Consider the following 27,345-nt stretch of genomic DNA (forward strand, 5'->3'; position numbering starts at 1 on the left):
TTTCTCCTTAAATTTAAATGTCAATATTTTTAATATTATTGCTATTCTACAAATTTACCTTTCCCTGTTAGTCACATTCAACATCTTTATTCCACCATTGCTTAAGTTTGTAGGTGGATTTAACTGGATTTCGAAAAAATCTTAAGATGTCTCTTTTTGTGTATTTTGTGCCACCAATGGAGAAAGACTAGCTTCTATGATGAGGATAGGATAGCTTCTATGATGAAGATATAATAAGTTGTATGGTCTTTAATTTTAAGATTATAAGTTATAAAACACTTTTGGATTTTCTCAATCTTTTTCCATCATTCTCTAGAGATGTTGAGACCCCAAACTTCACAACTACACAAGATCACAAAAATGACAACAATCTTATAGAGAAATTTCTTCTTAACCCATACCCAAATGTCTCCTAATTTACAATTGTTTTCAAGTCCATAATTACTTTTCCATTCTTCATTTATCTTTTTCTTAATCCGAAAGTTTCAATTAAACTTATAATGAAGATTGATATTTGTATGAAGTCACTTTCTCTAAACTGATATTGTCATATACAAAGTTAACATAAATGATCTTTTTTATTTAATCACCCAACATAAACAATTTTACTGTTATTGCCCTGTACAAAATTAACATAAATAATTTTTTAAAATTTAATTACCCATCCAAATAATTTTTTTAATTTAACTATATTAATATTAATGGTGATGCTCATGTTCATGTATGAAATCATAATTAAAAGAAAAAGAAAAATTATTTATCGACATCACCGGAAATCCTTGTCATTACATAAAAATAGAAATATCATTAGCATAAAATAGAAAGATCATAACTATGTGAAAGCATGTAGACACAATCTTCAGAGTCCAGGGGCATGCTTCCTGCCTAGAAAAGCTTGGATGGTGAGAAACTGCTAACTAATTCATTTTGCAGTGGCTAAATTTGAGGTTAATATAAATGGTGATCTGTGCAAAGTGGCGTTTAGTATAGTTATCGACTGGAAAGGGGCCTCGATGAAGCGATTGGTGAAGAAGCATTTCAGTTTGGCGACTACGGAAACAAAATGGATTCTTTCTCTGGCCTTGTGTTTCCTAGGATCTCTGTTCCTTCTGGTGTTAGACTTGAGTGTGGGGAACATTTATACCCAGAAAACATTAAGCTCTGTTTTAGCCACCTTCCATTTTGGGCATGTCCCAGGTTCCTCAGAACCAGTGTTCACAGAGTCCAGGGTCGTGCTTCCTGCCTCTCCCGCTCGTCCCGCGCCTCCAAGATTCGCCTACCTTATTTCAGGATCGAAAGGCGAGGGGGAAAAATTAAAAAGGGCTCTGGCAGCACTTTACCATCCCTTGAATCAATATATTGTGCATTTGGACCGGGAATCGTCGCTGAATGAAAGAGAAGACCTCGCCAACCACGTCAGATCAAATCCGATCTTCAGAGAGGTGGGCAATGTACACATAATTGTTAAGGCTAATCTCATCACTTACAGAGGACCCACCATGGTTTCAAACACACTTCATGCTGCAGCTATTCTTCTTAGAAAAAGTAAGGACTGGGACTGGTTTATCAATCTTAGTGCATCGGATTATCCTCTTGTAACTCAAGATGGTATGTTTTTTCTTCTTTTCTGTACCTTACATATCCCATTTGCATGCTGAATTGTTCATAGAAATAGACCGTGAATCTATGTAACATTCTAAAACAAACGAATGTTCAAAAAAAAATGTTAGGACTCCTTTTTTTCCATATTACAGTAACGATGTAAAATAAATATAGGAGGAACAGTGAAGTTAGAGAGGTTTTCAAACCAGCATACTTATGTCCAATTGTAGATTCCGGTGATATCCTGGATACTGATAATCAAGAGAGGGGTCAAATAATCAGGAATCATAGAATAGACTGTGAATCTATGTAACATGCTAAAACAAACGAATGTTCAAAAAAAAATGTTAGGACTCCTTTTTTTCCATATTACATTAACGATGTAAAATAAATATAGGAGGAACAGTGAAGTTAGAGAGGTTTTCAAACCAGCATACTTATGTCCAATTGTAGATTCCGGTGATATCCTGGATACTGATCATCAAGAGAGGGATCAACTAATTGACCTCTCACCTGATTATCAGATTCTGCAATGGATATTATAGTTATAAGAGGCATAAATTTGGCAAGGAAAACCATGGAAATTTAGGCATGGTTTTCATAAAAAATACAGTAGATTTTTTTTGGAAATCTGGTTTACAATTGTCCAGGTTCAAGATTTTGGGTGCTTCTGGTGATATAGATAGTGCTGAATCCATTTCCACCATCAAAACATGATTCAATCACTCCTATAATCAATTTTTTTGAAAAAAAAATAGACTGATTCCAGAAATTTTTTGCACCCTCTAGACAAAATAAACACCTTTATAGAAAACCCATTTTCAAATTGTTATATTCATATCCATTTTATACTAAAAAAAACTCTTCAGATTTTTTTTATTCTTAGATTTGGACTTTAAAAATATGAGTTTATGTTGATTGTAGATATAGACATTCAATTGATATGAAGCAAAGTTAACCGATATTATAAAACCTGAGTTTATGTTGACTGTAAATTTAGACATTCAAATGGTATGGTGATGTTGGAAGGGGTTTTCAAACTGCCATATCCATATCCATCTTTTAATATTAAAAAGCTTAAACTTATGTTGATGGTAGATTTGAACATTTAATTAATACAAACTAAAATTAGTAAGCCTGAGTTTATGCTGAATGTAGATTCAAACATTCAATTGATCCAATGAAAAATTAATAAATAATGAAAAACTTAAATTTATTTCTACTATAAATTGGGACATTTAACAAAATGTAACCGTTAACCTTGCTCTATACCTATTAAACTTACGAAATTTACAATAACATAAAAATGACCCAACAAAAATATTCCAATGACATCTGTGAACCCATACAATACAATTTGTTATTGCAATAATTCCTTATTGTTTTCTGAGTTGAACGCATCTCCTTACATTAATTATCAAAAAAATATTTGTTAGTCCCAGTGTTATACTACCAGAGTTGAAGTAAGTTTGTTTTATGGATCTTGGTCTTTGGATTTCAATAGTTGGTTTTCTTATGTCTGAATGTTTTATTTCTCCCTGAGATCTGAGATTTAAGAGTTGCATAAGCGCTCTCCCAAAAGTTTTTGAGAGATTCCTTTTGGGAAGTATATTGGGACTTGTAACTTTGTTTATGGTTAGTTTATACACGTTGATATAACAATTTTATCATTTGTTTCGTTGCAGATTTGATCCATGTATTTTCATCTGTGCCAAGGAATCTAAATTTTATTGAGCATACCAGCCGTTTAGGTTGGAAAATGTGCGTGCAGTTTTCTTTACATTTAATACTTCTCAGAGCGGAAATTGCTTTGTTTTGTTTCTAAGAGTTTATTGCTTACATTTATATGCTGCAGAAAACACAGAGCAAACCCAATTATTATAGATCCTGCACTGTATATGTCGAACAAGTCTGACATTTATTGGGTTCACAAGAGGAGAGATGCGCCCACAGCATTCATATTGTTTACAGGTGTTGTATTCGAAACTGTGTATCCCCTTTGCTGCTTTATCTCAGATTTATGTGAATTCTTATTGTTAGGGTGTGACATGCTATAGTAGGTGTAATGTCATGCTTTTAATTAACATGGGTAGAGAAAAACTGAAGAATGGAAATTCATGGGATGTCACTTAAAAGAGATTGTGATATGCTTTTAGGAAGGTTTCCTGGTGGCTTTTGGCCCCCTTACCACAAGAAAATAGATGGAATAGATCATTATGAAAAAAAAACATTGATGAATAGATTATTATGGAAAAAAATATATACACATACATGAATATATAAATAAATGAACTTGTGCATCCATGTGTTCACCCATATGGGATTTTAATTATTTTAAGGTAATTAGAAATTTGATTGTCCTATGTTCTATGTAGATGAACTTTGACAATGTTGGTTAAAATGTGCTATTTTTTTCTATTTTTTTTTTAATATTTTTTTTGTGTTTTTTTTTTTATTTTTTTTACTAGTTATCTATTTTCTTGTTTATGTGATATTTTCATGATCTTGTTAACTTAAAATGTGTCATTTTTCTCTTTGTTTTTATTTTTTTTTATTTTGTCTCTTTTATCCGTTATCTATTTTCATGTTTATGTGATATTTTCATGATCTCTTTTTACATTAGTTTAAAAATTTTAATCATATGTGTAGGTGTTAGATTTTTTAAAATTATATTTAAAAGAATTTATATTATAATTTTTTTAATTAATACTTTTTTTTTCTAAAGTAATTTTTAAAATGAATTAATTCATAAAACTAGAGCTTGCATTTATTTTTAAAATATATGAAATTTGATTTTCATATATTATGATCAAAGGGATTTTATACAACAATAAAAAAAGGTCGATTGTAAATTTGATGACCATGAACACTAGCAAAAGCATAAACTAAGCTAGCTACCAACCAAACATGCCCTTTAAAATAAACTCAAACCCTTAAGCATTTGATGACCATGAACACTAGCAAAAGCATAAACTAAGCTAGCTACCAACCAAACATGCCCTTTAAAATAAACTCAAACCCTTAAGCATAACATTGTCAGATAAGAATTCCATAGGAATACATAACATTAATTGGTCTGTAGTCTAGAAAACATAAGTTTGACATCAAGCATTAATGGGGGAGTTCACCACTGGGTGGTGAATTGTCATGGTCAATGGGGTTAGACCCCATCCATTGATAATAGGCTTAAGATTAGTCACAATAGGTTCCCAACCATCTCTTCTTGGATTAGGTGGCCATTCACCATTAGATATGGAAATCACAAGTGTGGAAAACTTGTCAATTTCTTCTATAGGTAGAGGGGACCAATTGTGTAGATGTTTCCCTCACTCATCGATTTCACAACACCTTAGCTGGAACAACCAATAAAGCCTTTTGCAATTTTCACAATTGTATTATGTGTGCAAGAGGCATTAGGCATTTATCTTCTCATGGTACAGGTTTTCCACTCTAGAAGTCAACAAGGTTCCTAGCATGGGCCATGTTGTAACATTAATGGATTTGAGTGTAGTGTACAACTTTATGGTTTATTTACCTAGTTAGATTTTTTTTAATAAAGAAGTTGCATATTCCACCCTTCCACCCGTGATTAATTCTTGTGCATCTTCAAGAGTGCATCATGGAGAACTTCTTGATCAATGGCGGAAAAGTCATATCAGGCCCCCTTGATTGCTCAACGACTAACCGAGGGGTGGTTCCAAAGTTGTACCAAAGTAGTTTACCATTTGGACATACATCAATAAAAAACCATATCAGGGGCCATCTCCTGGACTTTCAAACAAACATCAAACCCCCCCAACTACTTTACGACAACGAGTTTTCCAACCCTTGTCGAACAATGGGGCGTCACATTGACCAATGACAGAGGTGAAGTGGTGGACAAGTAATATAATAAGCGCTTCAGGTGGCATCTAAGTGGTACATAATCAATGGTCCATGTATTATAAGCATGTGAACAATGTCAACAAGAGTCATTAAGCGAGAATTTGTTTGTATTTTCCAAAATAAAATGTTTATGTCCAATTAGATGATGTTGTGTGTCTCTCAATGACTGGAATAACCATTAAAAGGTAAAAGGAGCTTCTTTATCTCATTATGCTCAAAGCACACTATGTAGTTTGTCTCTAGAAGTTGTTCAGCAACTTACACAACCTACTATAGAAAATTAACGAGTAAAGTTTAGAATCATTCATTCTTTCATTTTCAGTAAAACATGAAGGTTAAGGTGACAAAATCCTATATTTCAGACTCTTCTCATCCTGTAAAATTTCAATACTTACCATGAAATATCAAGAAGCAAATTCATAGGAAACCTACTATGAATTCAACATGTATGAGCTCAGGGACTGGGATTTTCAATGTTTCCAAGATTAGTAGGACATTTCATTGATTTGGGAATCTTATTTGGATCAGTCTATCATGAACCCCAGACATACTCATACCCAAAATTCATTTCCTGGTGTATTGAGCATTACCATCCTAGTAAACAAGCTATTATGTCTAAAAATGGAGTAATCATGTTCCATATTAACCCCAAAACCATTCAAGAAATTCTTAAGAGAGTAATACCAAATCAAACATGACCCTTGAATGAAGATTTCTTGAGCCAAAATTATAGCAAATTGACCTTTGAAGAAAAAGTTATTGCTCTAGATTCTTTCTTATCCTTGAATTCCCAATTACCAGATACTGCTCCTCCTTACCTTCAAGAATATTTCTTGAAATGTCAAGAAAAATCATATCAATGGTATATTCTTTATTAGGATATGTAGATGATATTGTAGCATAGTTTCTAACTTCTCTTTCACAAGCCAAAATGTCCTTTGTAAGATTTCATTTCAATCAATATTTGGATATTGTCATTAATGTCCAGTGAACCCATTATGATCTCACTAAGTATTTTAGGTATCGATCAATCTTTATATATCTCTTTCTTTATTTTTAGATGGATAGGTGGTGAGAAAGCATCCCAAAATTTGGATTTTGTTGACTTTGACAATTAGGCTTTGTTAGTTGCATATAATTTATTGTTTAATGAGCTTCCTCCTAGAACATTTCCAAAGATTAAAATATTTTACAAGTTAGCCCATATACCAGAGAAAGAGACCCATATCTGTTTAAAGTCTTTACAAAGATTAAAATCTATGGTTGTGAATTATCTTCCTACATGCTTCCAATTTTATTACCTATGAGATTTTTGCATTAGAGTTTATGAGACAGAGCCTCAACTCGGATCACATTCATTTTATGTCAAAGAAATGTCCTAATATGTTCAAATTGTATAAAGAGTTTGAAAACTTCTTAATCAACACTAGTGCAACATTACAGGAGGTTGAGGAGATGTTGAAACACATGAAATTTCCCCAGGGAAAAGTGTGGCAATCTGATCCTTACAAGATCATATCAGAAAGGAAAGTAAAACAAGGATCTACCCCTTATGAACATGTGCCCAAACTAGAGATTGAATAGTTTGCTAAAGAATATGTTTGGGAGAAAAATATAGTGCAAACTACTCAAGATATTTAGGAAGTATGACAAACTTCACAACTAATCATTAGGATACCCCACAACCAAAGGAAAAACATCTCAAGAGAGGATTTGCAGAGACAAAATAGTCATTTTCAATTTTAGAAGTAGAGAATGAGAAGAGAAGGATATGAAAAAAGACAAGAATTGAAGAAGAGGAGGTCTTAGTTTTAGCTCCAAACATAGTGGAAGCTACATCAAGAAAGCCCGCATTCAACTGGGAACTCTTTCCAACAACTTTTTTGGTTTAAGAGACATTATATTTTGGCATTTTACCTTCAACAACATGCAAGCAAGACAACATATATTCACATTTTATGGAAATAAAGAACAATAATATAAATATGAAACAATATGCTTATATAGATATATGGAAGCAAACTTTAGGTTCTTCATAAACAAGGTTACTATCTACTTTGGATTATGAGAAGGGACAAATGAACATGGCAATTTTGGAACCCAAATCTCAAACCATCAAAACTGCATAAATTTATAGGTTATCTATATTGGATCATTATGTTTTTTGTCCTCAATCTCAATGCTTTCATAGTGGAAAAAGTGGAGGAATCAACTCACAAGACCAATTTTACTAGCGGCACCCCTTTTGGAAAATTGGGGTCTAAAACCTTCCGAGATAATTTTGAGGCATCAAATGACATTTATTTAGCGTAAAAATTTTCCGCTTTGGTGCAGAACCTTATTTTCCTATTCTACACATAGGGTCCTTTCTAACAACATAATAATCTCCTCAATTGAAGTTTGTATGCAAAAGTTATTCCACTTAGAATTTGACCCTCCTATTTTAACTACCATAATTCGAGAAGATGCCACGTTAGTCCCCATTACTCAAGGAAGATGGGCTAATTAAGTGATAAATATGAAAAATAATTTAGAAGAGTCCGCATTTTAACTCTACTTAAGAGTTCAAGGAATGAAACCTAACCACTAGTTTGTTATTGGGTTGTGTTATAACTAGACCACTAGGAAGAAAAGGGGTTCCATTCTTTCCAAGTGCATTTGTTCCATAGATGAGTAGAGTAGTTGAGAGGGGTAGGGAGAGAGCACAAAGAGAGTATGTTTTGGGGTAGGGAGAGAGCACAAAGAGAGTATGTTTTCACTGTAGCAGCCCACAAGACATGACCTTATTTCTTTTTGCTCACAACAATTTTCTATTTATAGAAAGAGAGTAGAGCGACCTCACCTTTCGGTTGGGTTTTCTTCCAAAATGGTTTCCCAAGTTATATCTTGTGTCAATCATGGTTTGTGAGTTTTCATTTCATTGTTATCTAGTTTCTTCTTAATTATAATTTGCATGCATACAAAATAAACAATAATTTACAAATCCATAAATCTAAAGAGATATAAACCCTCATAGTGTAGATTTTGGATTTTTTAAGTATTATATTATCAAATCTGTTGTGAAAAACTATCTAGTGGAATATCCATGATAGTTTATGGATCATATTGGTATAAGAGAAAGTTTATTTAGGTATATTGTTGAAATTTATAGGGGACATAGATTAGCTAAGCCTAAAGTCATAAAACCCTAGTCATGGCCAACGAATCTATGAATAAGCCTTGTGATCCTGTAGAGGAGAGGTTTTTATGGATGGAAGCACAAATTGTAGATATAAACCGTAACACAAATTTCCTCATGATGGCCTTGACCAATACAATAGATTATTTGGAGAAGATGGGAGTTCTAATGCAAAGGTTTAATCAGAGGAGAGATCAGGGGATCACAAAGAGACAAAGAATGAGCCAAAGAAAGGACCCTAAAGAGATCAACCTAGTTTGGGTGTCATGAACCATTCATAGTCCCTATTCAAAATGGAAGAAAAGATTGGTATCAAGTCATACCAAGGTGAGATCGATGCTCTGAAGCTAAATCAACGGTTGCAACAATTATAAGTTTATTTTTTTGTTCATCTTATAGATGAAGAACATAATATTTCATTTATGCAACTGAAATTAGAGGGCCATGCCCTAACCTAGTGGGAAATCCACACGAATACATTGAGGTTGGTGGGAGATCATCTAGTAACTAATTGGGAAGACTTTAAAACCCTCATAAAATTACAATTTTACCATATTGAGTGTGTAGAGGATTAGTGGATCTCATGACACTACTTCAGGCAAATTTGGGGTGGAGTGTACAGGAGTACACCACAAAACTTAGAAAGATGGCCATAATGTTGGGTATCTCCCCAAAAAACCCAGAGATAATCCTAAAGTATTTAAGAGTCATACACAACCATTTGCAGAAGCAAGTGATGTTGTTAAATCCTATATTAGTGAACGAGGCTTATGTACATACTTAATACCTGGAGAACATATGCCTAAAGAAAGGGAAATCAAGTGGCTTGAAGCAGAAGGAGCAACATGATGCTTCTAAGGAGGGGAAAAAGAAGTGGAAAGGAGGAAAATATAAAAAGATAGTGGCCACAAGAAACTAGTGCAAAGTTCCCAACAACCACTACAACCACTATAACGTTGATGGTTATACATAGGAGAAGTGTTGGAAGTTTCATCCACAACTTAACCTGAAGAACAAAAAGAAATATAATAAAAGGAAGAATCTTATGGCCATTAATTTGAGCAACCAAGTTGAAAGTAGCTCGCACATGGATGAGAAGATCATCTATACATTAGTGCAAAAGGAGGTGAATCTAAGTAGCCTTTAGTAACAAGAAGATAATGAAAATACTAAGCTCCTTAATATAAAGATATAGTTTAAAAATACCAAGATTAATGCTTTGTTTGACTTAGGATCATTGTAACACAGCTAGTCAACAAATTGGGTTTGGAAGTTTATGATCATCTAGGCCTATATCCATTGGGATGGGTAAATTAGTATGCTAAAATAAAGGTAACAAAATAGGGAAAAATCAAATTTTCTATTAGTGTTGATTTTATTAATGAAGTAGAATTAGGTGTAGTTCCACATGTTGCATGTGGGGTGGTGTTTAGAAGCCCTTATATGTATATTTGAGATGAATTTTTCATGGGGAGATCCAACCAGTACCTCCTCATCAAGTATAGAAAATCATTCACCATCGATGTGCACAAATGTAAGTTAAAAATTTCATTGGTAAGTGCCAACCAAGCCAAGAAACTAATCAATTCAGGAAAGATATGTTTACTATTTTTAAGAGAAAATCAATCTGTAAAAGAGTTAGTAAGAGAAAAGGAATCCTTAGATGGGTGTACTAAGAAATAGAAACAATAACTAGAAGTTTTTCTATAGTCATAGAGCAATGTGTTCTAGGAGCCTAAAGGGTTACCACCCAAGAGGACAGTGGAGCACGAGATCTAGTTATTGCTAGAATCCCCAATGCCAAACATTGGGTTGTACAGGTAGTTTGTTATAGGAGCAAGTGAGGTGAAGAAGCAATTGAAAAAATTATTATAATAGGGTGTCATTCGATGGTGTACATTACCATGTGGATCACCCATCATCATTGTGTCAAAGAAGGATGGGACTTGGAAAATGTGTATACATTACAGGTTGTTGAACAAAATTATGCTCAAGAATATGTACTCTTTCCCAAAATAGATGATCTGTTGGATGAATTACAACAAGCAAAATATCTTACCAAGCTGAGCTTAAAGTTTTGATATCACCAGGTTTGAGTTAGAGAAGAAGATTCTTGGAAGAACGCATTCAAAACCAGGCAAGGTTTGTATGAGTGGTTAGTCATGCCATTCAACCTATACAATGCACCAACTATGATTATGAGGTTAATGAATAATATATTGTACCTTTATATAGATTCATTTATTATTTTCTATTTGGATGATATAATGGAATATAGTGCTACCTAGGAGGTACACATCTCACATTTGATGTAGTTTCTAGAGAGATTAAAGAAGCACCAACTCTTAGAAAATCTAAAGAAGTGTGAGATTGCACAATAGTTTTGGTGTATCTGGGGTATGTGATAGGTGTTGGAGAGTTGAAGATAAATCATACAAATATGGAGGCCATCATTAAATATTCGGTGCCTACTAATTTTTATGATGTTAGAAGTTTCATTGGGGTGGCACAATACTTGAGGAAATTCATAGCTTCATTTTTAGCGGTACCAACACTACTCCATACCATAAAAGTAAGTGGAAAGAGTTTCTAGTGGGGAAAGGGTCAACAAAGGTCCTTTGAGGAGCTAAATAAGAATATCAATCAAGAAGCAATTCTATAATTATTGAAATTATAGTAGCCATTTTAAGTGGAGATAGATGTGAGTGGGTATGTTATGGGAGTGGTCCCAATGCAGGAGGAAGGTCTGTTTTATACCATTCTGAATTATTTCAAGGGTAGTTTTTAACTACCCTAGCTATGAAAAGGAGGTATATTCCCTAATGCAAGCTATGAAGAAGTGGAAGACTTATCTGATGGGAAAGGAGACATTAATCCACATAGATCAATCCACTACAATACCTACAACCCTAGAATAAGCTACAACATACCAAACATTACAAGTGGATGGGGTTTCTACCATAGTTTCATTTAGTGACCAAGAACAAGAAGGGAAGCACACAATTTTTTTTTTCTGACAAGCTTTCAAGGCCACCCACATCAAAGGTCACATATTTTGAAACTTTGATGCACATGGATCCATTAATTCATGATGCATATAGAGAGGCATATTCAAAGGATGAGGACTTCAAGGAGGTGTTTTAGTAGTTGTAGAGCTAGATTAATGTGCATGATGTTGAGAACACAGTTGACTACGATCTCCGGGATGGGTTACTCTTCAAAATAGATAAGTTATGTGTTCCTAAAGGTAAGTGATTGCAACTAATTAGAGAGGCTCACACCTCCAAGGTTGCAAGGCACTTTGGTGTAAGGAAGATAGTGGAAAAATTTCAGAGGCATGTGTACTGGCCCAAGATGCAAGAACATGTAGCTAGGTTCATTAGAGGATGCATGCTTTGTTGTACCAACAAGCCTAGTAATAGGAAAAAAGGTCTATATCATCCCTTACTTATGTACACTTGTCCTTGGGAAAATATTTCCATGGACTTTGTGGGAGGTTTACAAACAACCAAGAAAGGACATGACTACGTGTTCATGGTAGTTGACAGATAAAATAAAATTAGAGGGAAAGAAGTAGAAAAATTATTCTTTGGACAGGTCTGGGCGACTTTGGGATACCAAGGAGCATCATTTTAGACATGGACATAAGATTTCTCAGCGCATTTTGGACTACATTGTGGGAGAAGATGGACACAAAGTTCAAGAGGTCTACAACATTCCATCCACAGAAAGATGGACATGCATAAGTAGTTAACAAGACTTAGGTGTATCTTTTGAGGGGTTACAATCAAAAGTATATGAAGTCTTGGGATGAAAATTGGTGTGTATACAACACTCTTATAATAGGGAAGTCCTCAATTATACTGGTATGTCCCCATTTAAAACTTGTTTTGGATATTTTCTACCTTCACCTTTGGATATTGCATATGGGAAGTAAGGATGAGTGAGGGAGGATCTTACAGGGGATGCCTTAAGGGAAGAAAAATTCATTCAGAAGATCATAAAGATATATATATAGTTACAGGATACATTTCATAAGTCATAGGAAACATATAGGGGTAGGCATGATCAACATGAAACAAAGAATTCCTTCAAGGCGAGAGATAGAGTTTGGTTACAATTGAACAAGGAGAGGCTACAGGGTGCTGGTAATAAAATCAATTCTCTGTTGTATGGTCCCTTTAAGATACTGGAAGAGGTGGGAGATAATTCCTATAGACTCAGTTTACCCCCATACATGTGCATTTACTTAGTTGTGAATGTAAAGAATTTGAAACTCTGTGAGCCTTCCATGCTACATCAAGAAGAGAAATAGTTCCTACCTTTTGTAGAGGATTTGGAACAAGATGCTCAGGTACTGTTGAAAGAAGATACAAATTTTCAGAAGAGGAATATAAATACAAGACAAGGGAAACATGACCTTTAGTAGATTGGGTTGAAAGGACAACTTCTGGACAAGGTTAAATGGTATGCCTAAGAGAAGGTGGAGTATAAATTTTCATGCCATGTTCAGTAGAATCTTTTGGGGACCAAAATCCTCCCAAAATGAAGTGTGCATTATATTGTATCATTATATTTTTTTCATCCATATCAATTCTTTAGGAGTGGAAAACGTTAAGGGATCAACTTATAGGACCATTTTAATTGACGGGGCCTAGGTTGGCATAATGGGGTCTGAAACCTCCTAGGAACATTTTAAGGCATAAAGTGATGTTTTTTGGGTGTAAAAAATTCCCACTTTAGTTCCACACCATTTTTTCCTATTCTACACAAAGCATTTCCAATGGTGCAAAGAATCACCTCAATTAGAGTACATATGCAAAAGTTATGCCACTTAGAAGCTGACCTTCCTATTTCGTCCACCATAATTTGAGATGGTGCCACGTCAACCCCCATTACTCAAGGAAAAAGGCACTAGCCACATGATCATCATGAATAAGACTCTATAAGAATCTAGATTGTAACTCTAGACAAGAGTTGAAGGGGTCAAACCTAAACACTAGTTGGCTATCGAGCTGTGTTATAACTGAGCCACTAGGAGGAAAAGTGGTTCCATTATTTTTTAGTGCATTTGTTCCATAGAAGATAAAATTAGTTGAGAGGGATAGGGAGAGAGAACACAAAGAGGACTTGTGCATAAAAAAGGGCCTCCTATAGCACCTCCTGTGGCAGCTCTGTAGCAGTGTTTTCTTCAACTAGTTTTTCTCCGTACATTGATCCTAGCATAGTTAAGTTGAATAATGGTCCCCAAATTGTGATTTTATGATTAAGGAAGACTCTAAGACCACTCCAACCTCCTCCTTTCCTCACTGCAACCATCATATAGAAAAACAAAGTTAGAATTAGTATTTTTATTCATAGGCATGTTAAAAATTTGATTCCTTATTTTCAAGAAAGTGTGAGTAGATAAATCATGCATAACAATAGGTTATTTATCTGATTAAATGTGCCAGTAGAGTAGCATGATTTACTTTCGCAAATAAACTAGACTTTCCCTTTCATGCAATGTTAATTAGAATTTACATTTAAATGAATGACATTTTCACTTTTGTAGTTAGAATCATATTCATTTATGATTTCATGAGAAATTTTCACTGTAGTTAATTGCAGGAGTGGTCTCTGAACACATTGATTTGATTTCATGACTGAGGGTGACATGATTAGAACCTAAACTATTGTGCATATAACATTGTCACCTCTAAGTTTTTATGAACCTTGGGTTGATAATTTGAGTTGAGAAGACCTTGGGAGTTGAAACATTCTTGGTGTAATACCAAGGCTCATCAGCAAGTGAGGTGAAGAAATAGTTACAACAACTATTGGAACAGGGTGTCATTTGACCAAGTACGTCACCAAGTGGGTCAACCATCATCATTGTATCGAAGAAGGATGAGATTTTTCGGATGTGTATAGATTACAAGGCATTGAAGTTTTGAACAAAATCATGCTCAAGATTAGATACCCCCTTCCCAGGATAAATGATATACTAGATCAATTGCAACAAGAAAATTACTTCACTAAGTTGGACTTGAAGTTTGGATATCACCAGGTTCTAGTCAAAGAAGAATATATATAGAATACCACGTTCAAAACTAGGCAAGGTTGACATGAGTGGTTAGTCATTCCATTTGGCCTATGTAATGCACCAACTACATTGATGAGATTAATGAATGATGTATTGCACCCGTTTATATATTTATTTGTTATTGTATATTTGGATGATATACTGGTATATAGTGCTACCTAAGAGGAGCATATGTCACATTTGAAGTAGGTGTTGGAAATATTGAAGAAGCACCAGCTACTAGCAAATCTCAAGAAGTGTGAGTTTGCACAATAGTCTTTGGTGTATCTAGGGTATGTGATAGGTGGAGGAAAACTCAATAGATCCTTTCAAGATGGAGGCCATCATGAAATGGTTGGTGCCTACTCATGTTTATGAGGTTAGGAGTTTCATTAGGGAAACACAACACCTAAGGAAGTTGATAGCCTCATTTTTAGCAATAGAAACACCATTCCATGCCATAAAAACAAGAGTTTCCAGTGGGGAAAAGGTCAACAAAGGGCATTTGAAGAGGTAATGAAGAAGATTAGCCAAGCACCAATTTTAGCATTACCAAACTTGCAATGACCCTTTGAAGTGGAGACAGATGTCAGTGGGTGTGTTATGGGAGTTGTCTTGATGCAAGGAGGAAGGCATGTATGCCATTAGGGCTTTTTGAGGTATAAAATGGGCCTCCTAAGAAAAATGTACAACCAAAATAAACTTTGTAAGAACCAATAGGATTTAAGATGATGATGTCAACCATGGGGGATGATTCACCATTTTTGGAGTAAAAATGTAAATAGACTAAAAAATAATAAAACAATAAAACTACTTTTTCAACTTGTATTTTCAACTTATTTGCAACATGGGTACTCCTTGGATGAGGAATCAAATTATGCATCCAATGAGTTTTTCTGCTCGAAATTTGAGTAAACCCATAGGGAGATAAGTTGAAAATATGAGTTTAAAAAATAGTCTTTTTCTTTTTTCCCTCTAAAATTTGATGATGTCATCTAATCTTATTTTATTATTTCCACTATTATTTTATAATTTCCTTAGGAGGCCCATTTTAGACCTCAAAAATCCCCTAATGTACCATTTTGAAGTATTTCATGGGGAAGTCCTTAACTACCCTACCTACAACAAGGAGCTCTGTGCCATGGTGCAAGATGTGAAGAAGTGGAAGCACCATCTAATAGAAAAGGAGACAGTAATCGACACATATCACCAACTGTTCTTGTACTTGCAGGCCCAGAGTAAGCTACAACATATCAGGTATTGCAAGTGGATGGGGTTTTTACAATAGTTTCATTTGGTGATCAAATATAAGAAGGGAAACACAAACAAGTTGGCTGAAATGTTGTCAAGGCCACCCAAATCAAAGATCAAAATTGTGGGGACTCTTATGCACACGGAACCATTCACCCATGATGCATAAAGAGAGGCATATTCAAAAGAGGAGGACTTCAAGGAGGTGTATCATCAGTTGCAGAGTCAAAGTCATGTGCACACTGGCGACAACACCATTAACTAACATCTCTAGGATTGGTTACCCTACAAGCTGAATAAGCTATTTGTTCCTAAAATTGAGCATTTGCAGCTGATCAGAGAGGGTCACACCTCCAAGGTTGTAGGGAACTTTAGTATATGGAAGATTGTGGCTAACTTCCAAATGTATGTGTATTGGCCCAAGATGCAAGAGAAGGTGACTAGGTTCATAAGAGGATGCATGATTTGTTGTACCAACAAGCCTAGCAACAAGAAACATGGTCTATATCATCCCTTACCTATACCTACACGTCCTTGGGAAAACATTTCCATGGAATTTGTGGGAGGTTTACCGAAAACCAGGAAGGGACATGACTACCTATTCGTGGCAGTTGACAGGTTCAACAAGATGTGTGTTTTGATGCCCTGTAAAAATACCATCAGTGGAAAAGAAGTAGAAAACTTGTTCTTTGGACAGGTCTAGGTGCACTTTTGGATACCAAGGAGCATCATTTCAAACAAGGATACAAAATTTCTCAATGCATTCTAGACTACATTGTGGGAGAAGATGGACACAAAGTTTAATATATCTACAACATTCCATCCACAGATAGATGGGAAGACAAAAGTACTCAACATGGCTTTGGTGCAGCTTCTTAGGGGATATAACTAGAAGCATCCGAAGACCTGGGATGAAAATCTAGTATACATACAACATTCTTACCACAGAGCAGTGCACACTTCTACAAGAAAGTCTCCATTTGAGAATTGTTTTGGATATTTTCGACCTTCACCTTTGGATATTTCATATGGAAAACTAGGAGGAGTGAGGGAAGATCTTACAGGAGATGCTTTGAGGGTTGAAATTTTAATAGAGAAGATCAGGAAGATCCATCTATAGGTACAAGAAACACTACATAAGTCACAGGAGAAGTATAAGGTTAGGCATGATCAACATAGAATAGAGAAGTCATTCAAGATGGGAGACATAGCATGGTTATAGTTGAACAAGGAGAGGTTGTAGGGGCCTGGTAAGAAAATCAAGGCTCTAAGACATGGTCCCTTTGAGATATTGGAAAAGGTGGGTGATAATTCCTATTGACTCAGTTTACCACCATATATGCACATTTACTCAGTTGTGAATATAGAGGATTTGAAACTTTATGAACCTTCCATGTTAGTTCAAGAAAAGGAACAGGTCCTACCTTCTGTGGAGAATTTGGCACTCAATGCTAAGGTAGAGTTGACAAAAGAAACGGTTTTGTAGAAGACGTCCAGAACTACAAGAGAGGGGCAACATGACCTTTGGCAGATTAGATTGAAGGGACAACTTCTAGGAAAAGCTAAGTGGTACACTAGAGAGAAGGTGGAGGAAATTTTTCCTCACCTCATTCAATAGAAGATTTTGGGGACCAAAATCCTCCCAAAATGGGGAGGTGTGATTTGGATTAGATCATTATATTGTTTTTGATCCATCTCGATGCGTTCGAAGTGGAAAAAGTGGAGGAATCAGCTCGCTGGACCATTTTTACCGATTGGACCCAGTTTGGCAAAACGAGGTTCAAAACCTTCCAGGAGCATTTTAAGGCATCAAACGATGTTTTTTGGGAGTAAAAATTTGTCACTTTAGCGTCATATCATTTCATGCTATTCTACACATAGATATATTTCCAACGACATACGAAGAGCACCAATCGAAGTCCGTATACAAAAGTTATGCTAGTCAGAAGTTGACCTTCTTATTTTGACACCTATAGGTCGAGAGGATGTCACGCCAGTCCCCATTATTCAGGGAAAGGGGATAGGAACATGATTATGATGTAAAATACTCTAGAAGGTTCTATATTGTAACTCTAGTTAAGAGTTGATGTAGTAAAAATTAACCACTAGTAGGTTATTGGGTTGTGTTATAATCGGGCCACTAGGAGGAAGAGGCATCTCATTATTTCGAGAGCATTTTGTTCCATAGTTGAGCATAGACAGTCAGGAAAGATAGCAGGTGGAGTACACATAGATGATCTGTGCACTATAGCAGCCCACGAGCCACATACATAACTTATTTGTACATGCAGCCTTATTTTTCTAGACAAAGAAAGAGAGTGAAGTGACCTCACCTTCTAGTTGGGTTTTCTCTCGAAAGGGTTTCCCAGAGCATATTTTGTGTCTTATGTGTGTGAGAGCTTATTTTGTTGTTCTCTACTTTTCTACATAATCTCCATAAGCGTGATTGCACTAATTACAGTAAAATCTACAAATCTAGAAATTAAATAAAATTACAATAATGCAAAACTTCATATTTTTAATATAATATTGTTAGATCTATTGTGCTGAATAGTCTAGTGGAATATCCACATCAATTTACGGATCAATATCATACAGCTTCCCAATCAATTCAGATTGGAAGTGGTTGGCTAAATTTTCTCGATAAATGTTTTTCATTCCAACAACATAATTGAACTGGAAAAGGGTAAGAGTGTACAAAGATCATTGTATATTTGTAAACTATTTCTTTTTTTATTATCTTGCTCCTAAAATTTTTCTTTTGCATCTAAAATATATTATAATAAATTTATACAGAAGCATCCAAAACTACTCAAGCGTTGAGGACAACATTTTTTTGAAGGAGAGGGGTATGTTAGGTCCCTATAATACTAGTGTAACCTCTTATTGTTATTGTTAGTGTAGCCCCCTTATTGTTAATTTTCTACCCATGTAGTCCCCATATTGTTATTATTGCACCCCATAGAAGCCCACTATTGTTATTTTTGTGCCCTTACAAATAGGAAGCAATTACGTGTGCAAGAGGCATTAGGAAGTTATTTGCTCATGGTTTAAGATCTACCACTCTATAATTAAATAAGGTACTTTGGATGGGCCACACCCCTTTCCACCTCTTTGATATTCTACCACAATCTATAGGTATAAAAATGTACAAATTAGTGAATTATCAAACTATGTGGAGATTTGAGTAGGTCGGATATTATTACATAAAGCATAATTCATTTTCCTCTAAATGAAAGAGAGTATTGACATCCTTATTACTTTCCATGAGGAATGAAACTCAATATGTTAGGGGCGTTTATCCCCTAATACAGTTTATTTCCATGAAAGAGGTGTGGAAAGGAAATAACCATAGAAAATATCAAGCCAATCATAGAAAAACATGGCAAGAAGAAAAAACCAAAATAGGTGTTCAAGCATATCAAATATCCCATAGATATAACACTTAGGTTGTGTAACCCCTAGGTTAATCTCCCGCTAACTGGTATTCCACCTATGATAAGAAGCCAAGTAAGAAAAATTGTTTTAGGTCCATTAGAGGCTTCCATAAACTTCAACTCTCAAACAAAAAATTCATATGTTTCAAATTTAGTGTTCAAATATTTTTTAATTGGCCATGAAGAAGAGGCTTTGGACATAGCCACTTGTAGCAATCAGATGGATTACAGTCGGAAAATTCCTTAGATATTCTCTATTTCCTATCTTCCCACTAGGCGTGGGTGACTTGCAAGTCTATTTTAATAAAAAAAGAAATATGAGACTAGGAATTCGATTTTGTTGAGGATAATTTTGTCATAGTTTGCAAGCATAAAACATGTTTTATCCCAAGACTTGGAATCCAATTTATCATATGAGAATCAAATAAGTCTTTAACAAGGTCACCATTTTTCCTAAAGACCTTGACAGTTAAGAACCAAGCATTTTAAGCCAACATTTTCCTTTCATAAGACAAAATCTGATACCACCATAAATATTGTAGTCTTCTGTGGGTATATGGAAATTTTCACCAATTTCTTTGATAAATATGGTTTTTTCAACCCTATGGAAAATGATAGAAACATGATCAAATCAATGGATAAACAATAAACATTCTCAAATGTAACCTTTTCTTATTGCATCGATCTTGTATTGACTTCAGTTAATTGCATGTAAAACTATCTTTATGTTTTGTTTGAAGGTTTTTGGTTTTCAATCTATTCTTTATTCTTTATCATATTTGAAATTGAGTTCCCTTCACCCACTCACTTGGGAAAAAATGTTTCCATGTTTTTTTTACCTTTAAGATTTTACTTTTAAAATATTATTCCACACATATAGAAAATTTCTTTATTCTTTGATGAAATTAATTTGCTGCAGTAAAGAATATTTATTCATCATCATTATGATATAATAATTAATAAATTTAGGATATTTGTATGTTGTTCATGATGTTTTGATTGAAAAGACAAAAGAAAGTTTAACCAATTATAGTATTTGTAATGCAGGTTCCGCATGGATGACACTGTCTCGAGCATTTGTGGAGTATTGTATATGGGGTTGGGACAATCTTCCAAGAACACTTTTGATGTACTATGCAAATTTTATTTCTACACCAGAGGGATATTTTCACACTGTCATTTGTAACACCCAAGAATTTCAGAACACAACAGTCAATCATGACTTGCATTATATATCTTGGGATAACCCACCAAAACAACATCCACATAATATTAGTTTAAGTGAAATTCCAAAAATGATAGATAGTGAAGCTCCATTTGCAAGAAAATTTAGCAATGAATCAGTTCTTGATCAAATAGACAAGGAGCTTCTAGGACGCCAAAATGGATATTTTACACCTGGTGGATGGTGTAAAAGAAGTAGCGATAATGGTGTTGATCCTTGTTTTTCTATAGGTGATAAAAATTTTCTGATTCCTAGTCTAGGTGCAAAGAGGCTTGGAGATTTGATTAAGAGGCTCTTATCTCCTAAAATATTTGCACATAATCAATGTAAATGAAATGTATGGTTTCATTATGGGATACCCTTATGCATTTTATGTTGAGGTATGTATTTTTATCCAATATATTAGGGACCTACCCTAGCATCCCTACATAATGTTACTTAGGAGTCAATCAATTAATGTATGATTCCATACTCTTTGAATAAGGCACACCAGATATTTGGTGTGTGGTTAATAAATGTAAAAGGGTAATTCTTGTGAAATAAGGCTTTCTACATAGTTGATACTCATTAATGTTGGTACAAATAATGATTATGGTTTTGCTAGTGAAAACTATATATAGAGACTTGAAGTTATGTATTACTTCATTAGGTATTATCATTGTATTGGAGATCTATTCAATATTTCCCACTTGAAGAGGCATGTGAACATTTCTCTTTTTTTAGATTATCAATATAAGCCTTATTATTTGCAAGTTCAATACTCTTCTTCTTTCTCTTTTACTTTTTACAACAAGGATTTCTTTAGTTTTCACTCTTAATTTTCTATTTTTGTCTATATATTTACACAAAAAGTGGTATTATAATGTTTCATTTACCAACATGAACCTTATTGTTAAAGAATTTTTGTTTTATGGTGGAAACTATGTTGTGCTTCAAGTCATTCCCACTCTCGTATGATCAAATTTTGGGGCATAACATGTAGGAAAAAGTCCCACTCCTCTCTAGATTATCAATTTGATGTTTAGGTCAGAGGGTACCTTCCTTATGTTTAGATATGTTTTGTGAAGTGAAAACTTATTTTACAAAATAAGGAATGCATCATGATAGCTTGAAAAAAAATGTGATATGTCTTTTCATTTTAGTGAATGACCTTAAAAAACCATAAAATAATATAGATACATAAGATTGAGTTGGATCCTTCATAAGGGTTTGGTAATCATTATTTCATCTCAAGAATACAATAATATGATAATATACTTTTCCTTATACACCTATAACAACTCAATGTACTATTCAAGAGAATGTAAGAATATTTGCTCATCCCATGGCCAAGGTAAGTCAAAAACCTATCGTTCATAAGGTATTGTCCACGAAGTTGTTGATTATGAATTTAACACTCACAAACTTACTTTTAAATATGCCCCCAATTTTCATTTTATTTTCAATTCCTCAAACATCTATTGATATTTTTCTCTTATTCTTTACTCCCATGAGGTATAGCTATTGGTTGGGAATCATTTTTATTATTTTAATGACTAGAGTGGAGACATGGGATTTAAACTCAATATAATATTTGATCTCATCTACGTAATTCCACACATGTATATCGGATTTCAAACTCAACAAAGTAACACAAGTATTCCTTGATCTTAATCATATACTCAATGACATTTTTCCATACAATGCTTTTATAGGCCCTCATCATTTTTTTCAACTTAGTATGTTTGATATTCTCATTATAACTCACCTACAACTCATGTTTATATTTTTGTATTAACAATCAATTATCCAATATGCTGAGTTCTCATCCCTGTCTATAAATAAAATGAAACGTTTACACCTATTATTGTCTTAGAAAATGAAAATTTAGGGTGGGGATAACTACCTAGGAACAATTTACTAGGTAAGGGGGTAGTTTTCAAGAGGAGGTGTCCAATAGGTCATAACAATTACTAAAGGAATAAGAATGTGACCTATAACATGTAGAAACAATTTTCTTGCCTCTTGGCATGCATACCAATTTTATTGCTAAGAGTCTAATATTGAAATAATGGGTGAATGGTCAAAATTATTTGGAAACCATTAAAACTTAGATGAGAACTCGATTTGGTGGTTTTAATTGCGTTGGAAGACATTGTTTGACATGTATAGATTGTTAAAATTTCTTAGGGTTGTGTTGTTCTCTACTTTTATAATTTCTTTTTTTCATTAACACATTAAGTTCACCCCTTAACATTATGACATTATTCCAATTTACATCATTATTCATCAGCATATGAAACTATGTAGAAAGAACAATATCATCATCATCAATGCAACGAAACATAAAGGAACAAGAGAAGAAAAACATGCACACACAGAGACACCACGAATAGTCAGAGACCAAAGAAAAACCCACTATGGGGCAAACCCTTGCAAATTATTCTTCTTATAGATTGTCATCAAATGATTCAACAAAAAATAGTACAATGATCCATATCTTCACAAGAACTAGAACATCCATGAAATGAACCTCAACATGCTTGTATTAAAAACCCTAATTCTGAGGAATGTAATTTATTTTTACTGTCTGTAGCCTACTGTTGAACACTGGTGTCACTGGGAAAAATCTTCAGAGTACTGAAGTTTCATGTTTTAGTCCTGAACGCATGGAGGAGGAGTTGTGAAAGTGACTATGGTAGTCTTGGATGGTCCCTGGTGAACTGTATGTGTGCATCTGGGGACAAATACGCTTAGATCTACCACAAAACCCCAGGCGCACCCTTCAAGATACTATGCGAGCGTTTGAGGCTTCCTAGATGCATTCTTGATCACTCTGTGCATGCGTTTGGAGCTGAGAATGCTTATTTATGAGCTAGCGATTGAGAAACATAAACCATAGATTCATGTGAGCTTCAACCCTGTAGTTTCAGACCCTTGTGTGAACTTTCTCCATTAGACCTATGCAAACCAAGACAATAGAAGAGAAGAGAAGATGGATTGATCAATGCGTCCAAATGAGATTGGGGTCTCTTCTATTTATAGGCTTCCAAGAGGGTTCACTTGATGTTGAGGCCAACCTATCCAATTGTACATATGCATAGGGCCAACCTGATCCAATATACATGAGTGGATTCATAATTTCAAAAACCAACTTCTTCTTATCCAAATGAGGTGAGCATTAGGTATATTTTGGTCCTATTGAAAAGAGGAATTAAATGCAACCATTATCTCCATCATGTGAGTTTTCCAAAGTGGAATTTGACCGCAGTTGCATAATTTTAACATAGACTACACACAACTATTTTTTCTCTAGATCTTATGGTATCCCTAAATATTTATTTTAATGGGATGAGTAATGACCTCATTTATTTGATATAATGCTAAATATGTATCCATAATTTGGTCATTAAGGCCGATATATACTCATTAAATGACATGTCTTTAACAAAAACCATTAACTATATAGTGGGCCTAGGCATGTGGCACCTTGTTAGTGAACCAAGAGATTTGGAATCTAAATTTTTAGATGGATATTGGTTCTTATTATCCATCATTGATTCCTTTTGAATCACAATATTTTACATTAGGGGGGACATCCCTGTCAATGGATCATGAAATGTGAATATGAATAACTAGGTGATGATGCCATTTGCAATCTTCCAAATATACTACTTAAAAATTTGATAAGCTCTTCATGAATGATTTGGACCATAAAACTCCACTTTCATGTCCAAACTGATCTATCCATGCCTTCATCAAATTCTACAATTATTTACACTATTGGAACATAACCAAATGAGGGATTTTAGTTTGTTGATTTGCATAAGGGGGGGCAATCCTAGGCATTGATGTAACTTTATTCACCCTTTTGCTAAATATATCAATGAGTTGTAATAATGCATATGAGCTGTTTTACTATTTTGGTGGAAGAGTTTTCCATTGTTCTTGATAGTTTAGGTATCTCGTACCTTTTCCTCTCTCAAACATTTGCAAGGGATTGTGGCTCATTAATATAAAACTAATCAAGGTAGTCTCTGTTTCCTATGATACCCTTTCATGATAGTATATGTTGAGGTAGAGATTGGAGGCATATAAAAATTATAGATATCATTGTTACACCATCATTGAGATTTTTATAAACTAAAAGATGCCCACCCTTTATTGTGGCTTCAAGAACTTCCATATTTCATAGACGTAGTGAAAATACATGAAAATTATAGAAAGTATGCCATATAAAAGGGTTTTTCAAGGAGTATAGTGCATAAATTATTTCTGTCAAAGGGTTAATGGGCGAGGAAAAAATATATATTTTAATTGAATTTAGGACCTTCTTAATATAAGAGTGTGGAGGGAATATTGGGGTAGTCTTCATCCAGTCAATGGTCCCTTGAGGTCAATTTGTTTTGTGTGGGGTGTTCCCATGGTACAACACTTGATCCCTAATACATGATGTCTCTTCCCTATGAAGCATTAAGCACCATACTTTAGGAGAATAGACTAGTTCCTTACCCATTGGGTTATGGAGTCAATTGATGTTAAAGGCAATTTTTGATGTTTTAGAAAAGTATAAAAAATAAATGGCTAGAAATAATGGAAATGAGAAAATGAAAAGAAAATCAAATTCTAATTTACTATGGTATAAGGTGTTGTATTCTTTAAATCTCTCGCTAAGCACTGAAATTCTTAAGATTGCTATGATTGATAGGAAACTTAATAATATATCCATTTAGATTTGATATATTAAAAGGGATGACCTCTAGCTCGTACATATACATGATCACATAATGTCCCAACCATTAACTATCAAATTTCTCATTTTGCTTAGAAATCCATGCATCTTATCCCATAATTGAACTAAGTCACCTATATGGAATTGTTTAGGCTTGGACTTCTTATCAAATATTAACTCATTCTTTGGTGATACTCCTTGACCTTGTGACATACCTAATTTATTTTCTCTTACACATCAATAAGTTAATTAATCCTTCTTCTAGTGTTTTTAAGCTTAACACTATCTCACTTGAACACTATGTCTTATATCACTTTCATAAAATGTAATTCTAGGTAGATAGGTAAAACAAACTCTATGCCGTAAACTAATATAAAAATGTGTTTCCTCTAGCTCTCTTTACACTATTCCTCATATGTCCACAGGGAATACTTGATGTGAATCCAACATCTTATTGGTGTTTTATATGTCTTAATGATGACTCTCATGAGGTTTTTATTTGATGATTTAGCTTGACCATTTCCTTGAGGTTAGTACTTGGAAGATTTCATTAGGATAATGTTACATTTATGTTAGAAAGATACCAAATTTAGGGAGAAAAATTCTTTAACATTGTCAACTAAAATTTTCCATGGAAAACAAACCTAGATAAGTATTCCCTTTAAGGAATTTGATAATGACCTAGTTACTGGATTTCTAAGTTAGATGTATGCTATCAATTTTGTAAAATATGTTGTGGCTATTAGGATTCATCTATGATAGACACCAGAAAATGAGTGTATGTATTCTATAAAGTGCATCAATCATTGATGGAATAGTTCTTCTATTTTGATATGTTTTATAGAAACATAAAAAATTTATACCTTCCATGAAAAAATGGAACTCACAACAAGACCTAACAACCTTGTGAACACCAACAAAGAGGGATGGTAGTAGTAATAAAACTTTAATATTCTATGGGTTATTGACATGGCTTAAAAATTTCCACCATAATTTTATTATGTGTATGATTGACAATATAGTCCATTTATCCTCCAACATAAGCTTCAACAATAAGCATCAAACTCCTTTTAGTGTAGTTCATGATTCATTACAGAAATATATCTGTCTACATTGAGATTTAGTGTTTTTCATTGTGACTTATCCATCCCTCCGAGGCACTAATTTATGGTCATAAGTTGAGTTATATATTTGATACTAAGGAGACTCATGGTATCATATTTAAATATGTAAAAATTTTGCTTAGTGTTTTGGGTAATGACCTCATCTAGTTCTTGGGCATATACTATATCATAAATCATGTTGATGCCTTCGTATCTTGGTTGGTTTAACAAACATGTCATAATCTTTGATATATTTGATCCATTCCCCCTTCTTCCATATGAATTTGTGATCTATAAACCATTGTGGATATTATAAGGGAAAAATTAATCACAAAAAATCTTGTAAAATTCTAAAATATTAGATTATGTAGGTTTATTTTCTTGAATATTAGATCAATTATCTCTAGATTATGGTTTAATTTAAGAAACAATTGAAATATGAAAATGAAAGAACATGAACAAAAGATGCACCATCTACAAATATGAACACAATATTTATCCTAGGAAACTGAATATGGTAGAAAACCCATCTAGAAGGTGAGGCCTATGCTTTTATCTCCTTGCTTTGGTTATAAAAATACACATACTAGAGTATGGGTACTCACTATGGAGTTACCTCTTGATAGTTTGTTGGCTGCTGTAGAATCCTCATCCTCTTCTATTATGCTCTCAAAATACACTCCGAGATGTTTTTTCTTAGATATGGAAAATGTATAATGCTAAGGAATGGAACCTTTTATCCTCTTAGTGGTTCAATATTTAACACAACCTAATAGTCATCTAGGGTTAAGTTTTTTACTTCCTCAACCCTCAATTAGCGACAATGTTTTGAACCTTCTAGTATATTCTTGAAATTCCATGTGTGGCTAGTGCCAATGATTTGAGTGAT

At 34.1% G+C, this 27,345-nt stretch overlaps 1 protein-coding gene across 1 annotated transcript; it reads left to right on the forward strand.

Moving 5' to 3' along the window:
- The first annotated feature begins 909 nt into the window (after nucleotides 1–909).
- LOC149228961 (beta-glucuronosyltransferase GlcAT14A-like) lies at nucleotides 910–20,976 on the forward strand. The gene is made up of 4 exons (XM_089375753.1): nucleotides 910–1,608; nucleotides 3,288–3,363; nucleotides 3,458–3,573; nucleotides 20,465–20,976. Exons 1-4 carry the CDS (start codon nucleotides 1,014–1,016, stop codon nucleotides 20,974–20,976), a joined length of 1,299 nt encoding a protein of 432 aa, XP_089231879.1. The 5' UTR covers nucleotides 910–1,013.
- Nucleotides 20,977–27,345: the final 6,369 nt, after the last annotated feature.

The sequence above is a fragment of the Pinus tabuliformis genome, chromosome J (genome assembly GCF_031772625.1).
Source record: "Pinus tabuliformis cultivar Carrire ecotype Pingquan chromosome J, CPIR1, whole genome shotgun sequence".
Classification (NCBI taxonomy): domain Eukaryota; kingdom Viridiplantae; phylum Streptophyta; class Pinopsida; order Pinales; family Pinaceae; genus Pinus; species Pinus tabuliformis.